The sequence below is a fragment of the Arachis ipaensis genome, chromosome B7 (assembly GCF_059453495.1).
Source record: "Arachis ipaensis isolate K30076 ecotype BB chromosome B7, ASM5945349v1, whole genome shotgun sequence".
Taxonomy (NCBI): domain Eukaryota; kingdom Viridiplantae; phylum Streptophyta; class Magnoliopsida; order Fabales; family Fabaceae; genus Arachis; species Arachis ipaensis.
Window position 1 is genome coordinate 71,485,001 of NC_142442.1, and position 3,955 is coordinate 71,488,955.

Consider the following 3,955-nt stretch of genomic DNA (forward strand, 5'->3'; position numbering starts at 1 on the left):
ACAAGCAGATGATCAGGAGGTGCCCTCTTGACATGGTTTCGGATTAGACCAGGTTGTAGATATTTTATGATGGCCTCTCTGAGATGGCCAAAATGTCATTGGATCACTCTGCAAGTGGTTCTCTACACATGAAGAAGACGTCTGAAGAGGCAGATGAGCTTATTGAGATGGTGCCAACAACCAGTACCTGTACACCTCTAAGAGGAACCTTGTGAACACTGGGACTACTCAAAAGAGACGAGTCATGGAGGTGGACACACTGGATGCCATTTTGGCTCAAAACAAGCTCATGTCCTAGCAAATCAGTATTATCTCTCAGCACTTGGCCGGGATGCAGGTTTTAGCTTTCAACACTCAAGATGCATCCTATGGCCTGACTGGAAGCTACACTCAAGGGGACGTTTGTGACATTGCTCAGCTCATGATAGCGAGAATCGTGTTGGTTAGGAATTTTTCTTATAGAAAGAAGAACTTCATTGTAAGCATAGCTCCAAACTAACAAACAACTCTCACATCAAATTAAATTTTGGTTTTGTCACAAGTACAAATCCCAATTAAAAATTTATCGAAGTATTTAAACTCCGGATCATCTCACAAGGAATTGCAATGAAATGGTCAATTATTGGCTATGAGGAACAAAGGCGGTTTGATTGATAAGGGGCAAGAAAGTAAAGGGGCAAGAATTAAATGACAAGAAGAATAAATCAATCAAGTAACTAAAGAAAGCAAGTAATAAAGAGAGACATTCATGGCAAGGTTTGAGATCATAGGCTTTCTATCCTAGTCATTAATCATAACAATAATTAACAAGAATTTATCTTATTTCGTCATCCCCAATGCTGAAAGAAGGTATAAGTTATCATCCATTAGAGAAAGTCAAACAAGACTAGTTAATCTCAAATAAAAAATCCTAATCAACTCACTAATTGAATTAGCAAGAGATTAGAGTCATTTAAAATGATATTAACTAACAACTCTAGATCACCAATCTAAATTGGGTATTAATGACTCAAGATTGACCAATTACTCTTCCCAAGCCAAGAATGCTCAAAATCTACTCTAAAGTCCAACCAAGCATTTTATCAAACACATGGAAGGCATGAAAGAAAAGCATAGTAAAAATGCAAGAATAATAAATCTACCAACTACCAATTGTAAGGAAAGTAAACCAACAACTCAAATCAACAATTATAAGACATAAAACATTAAATTTCATTAAAAGACATCTAAATCCAACATGAGCATCCATGAACATAAAAGAGAGCATAAAAGGAAAATTAACAAGAAAACTAAGAGAATCAAAGTGTAGAAGCATGAAATTGTAGAAAAAATAAGATGAGAACAATAATCAAAACCTAGATCTAAGATGGAATTAAGCCTAAGAACCCTAATTCTAGAGAGAAGAGGGAGCTTCTCTCTCTAGAAACTAACTTAGCCCAAGCTTGAATTTTGCATGAAATAGCATCAGGAATGAGTTGGATTGGGCCCAAAGTGCTTCAGAAATCGCCCCCCAGTGATTTCATCTTTAGTGGGCCATGTGCAGCATTAGTGTGCACACGTACAGTGCGTGTGCACGCCCCTAAATGCGAAACAACTATAGAAAATTTTATATTATTTTGAAGTCCCAGATGTTATCTTTCCAACGCAACTAAAACTGTCTCATTTGGACCTCTGTAGCTCAAGTTATGGTTGATTGAGTACGAAGAGGTCAGGCTTGACAGCTTTGCGGTTCCTTCATTTCTTCATGAGTTCTCCCACTTTGCATGCTTTTCTCCTCACTTCTTCCATTCAATACTTGCCTTATGAACCTGAAACCACTCAACAAACATATCAAGGCATCGAATGGAATTAAATTGAATTGAATTTAGCTATTTTAAGGCCTAAAAAGCATGTTTTCACACTTAAGCACAAATCAAGAGAGAATTGCAAAACCATGCTATTTCATTGAATAAATGTGAGAAAAGGTGATAAAATTCCCCAAATTAAGCACAAGATAAACCACAAAATTGGGGTTTATCAGCCCACTATGGAGGAAGTAAATTACATAGAAAATTTCTTTAGAAATCCCAATAATGATCCCTATGCAAATACTTTCAATCAGGGATGGAGGAATCATCCTAACCTTGGGTGGAGGGAGCAGCAACAGAAGCCCCAACAAAGCTTCAACAACAATCAGGGTGGAACTAATCAAAATAGGTTCAACAACAGGTAGTTCCAACCCTCTCAATAGCAGACGAAGACCTTAAAACACAGCCTCACCGACTTGGCCACAATAGTTTCTGACCTTTCAAGGACCACCCATAGCGTTATGCAAGAAGCTCGGTCTTCAATTCAGAACTTGAAAGTGCAAGTAGGTCAGTTGAGCAATAGGATACCTGAGAGACCTCCCAACACTCTTCCAAGTAACACAGAGGGAAATCCAAGGAAAGAGTATAAGACCCTTACCATGGGCAAGGAGGCCTTGCCTAAAGAAGAGTATGTTGCTGAGGATTTAAAGGAGAAAAAAGCTTAAGAGGAGACTGGCAGTACACTTGTACATGCCTTGGTGGTGATGAAAGAGCCTGAAGTACAACACCTTCAGAACGTGCAAGAGGAGACCAAAGATGAGCAACTTGCTCAATTCTTGGTAATCTTTAAGAAGTTACAAATCAATATTCTTTTTGCTAAGGTGTTAGAGAAGAAGCCTCCCTATATGGCCTGTCTGAAAAGCATATTCTCTAAGAAGAAGGCCCTGAGGGGAGATGAAACTGTTGTGCTGACCAAGAAGTGCAGTGCACTAGTACAAAAGAAGCTACCTCAGAAATCGCCAGATCCTGAAAGCTTCTTGATTCCCTGTACTATAGGGACCATCACATTTGAGAAGGCATTATGCGACCTTGGATCTAGCATAAATTTGATACCTCTCTATGATGAAGAAGCTGGGGATCCAAGAGGCGCATCCCATAAGGATCTGAAGCAGGCATATGGATTGGTGGAGAACGTTCTAGTAATGGTTGAAGACCTTTATCTCCCTGCAGACTTCGTGATACTTGATACGAAATAGGAGAAGGATGAATCCATCATCCTAGGAAGGCCATTCCTAGCCACTGGGAGAGCTTTGATTGATGTAAAGAGAGGAGAGTTAGTCCTGAGGATGCATGAGAACTATATGCTGTTCAAGATTTTTAAACCTCAACCTCTCTCAGACAAAGGTGGCCCAATTCTTGGTAGTTTTCATAACCAATAACGAGAACACTTTATTGCAATTCCTAAGGAGAACGACCCGAGGTTTAAATACTTCAAATATTATTTTTATTAGGGGTTTGTACTTGTGACAAACAAATTTTTGTATGAAAGGATTATTGTTGGTTTAGAGACTATACTTGCAATGGGATTTCATTTGTAAAATTCTACACCATCAAAAATCCGTTCATCAAAATGGCGCCACGCGTACGCGTCGCGTTCATTTCACCTCAATCCACGCGCACGCATGTCAGACGCGTACGCGTGGATGCCCTTCCTTCACTACACTTCTTTTCTTCTCTTCTTTCCATTTCTTTCCTTCTCTTCTTTCTTCTTCCCTTCTCCTACCCCTCATCCAACACTTCCAAACACCATTTTTAACCACTTCTTTTAGTTAGTTAGTTAACTAGTTGTTTAATTAGTTAAAATTTCATTTCATTTTCTCTTTTTCATACTAAGTGTTAGATTATTAATCTTGTTTACCATTCATTGCTGCTAATCATTGATAAGATGTTATTTTAACATCATTGTTGTTTATCATCTTTGTTGGATTCGTTGATTGAGGTTATGTCTTGCTACTTCGTTTTGAGTTCTTCATGCTTAATTTTGTAAACACCAAGTGAATGAGAATTGCCCTCAAGCACTCTAAGTCTTTTTGAATTGCATGATTTGGCCACCATGTGATTTGAATTCTTTTCTTTGATTATGCAATTTCTTGATATTGGATGTTGTG

General features: G+C 38.4%; 1 protein-coding gene and 1 non-coding gene across 2 annotated transcripts in view; one reads left to right on the plus strand and one right to left on the minus strand.

Moving 5' to 3' along the window:
- LOC148552961 (small nucleolar RNA R71) overlaps positions 1-39 on the minus strand; it is a 109-nt gene extending 70 nt beyond the window's left edge. Inside the window, exon 1 of the small nucleolar RNA XR_015893090.1 lies at positions 1-39. This exon is cut by the window's left edge and continues 70 nt beyond it. This is a non-coding gene — a small nucleolar RNA (small nucleolar RNA R71).
- Positions 40-2,551: 2,512 nt separating this feature from the next.
- On the plus strand, positions 2,552-3,043 carry LOC107607272 (uncharacterized). Its single transcript, XM_016309245.1, has one exon. The coding sequence runs from the start codon at positions 2,552-2,554 to the stop codon at positions 3,041-3,043; it is 492 nt and encodes a 163-aa protein (XP_016164731.1).
- Positions 3,044-3,955: the final 912 nt, after the last annotated feature.

Bases quoted from the DNA above. Each gene is read 5' to 3' on its own strand.
- LOC107607272 (XM_016309245.1), top strand. From the start codon at position 2,552: ATGAAAGAGCCTGAAGTACAACACCTTCAGAACGTGCAAGAGGAGACC.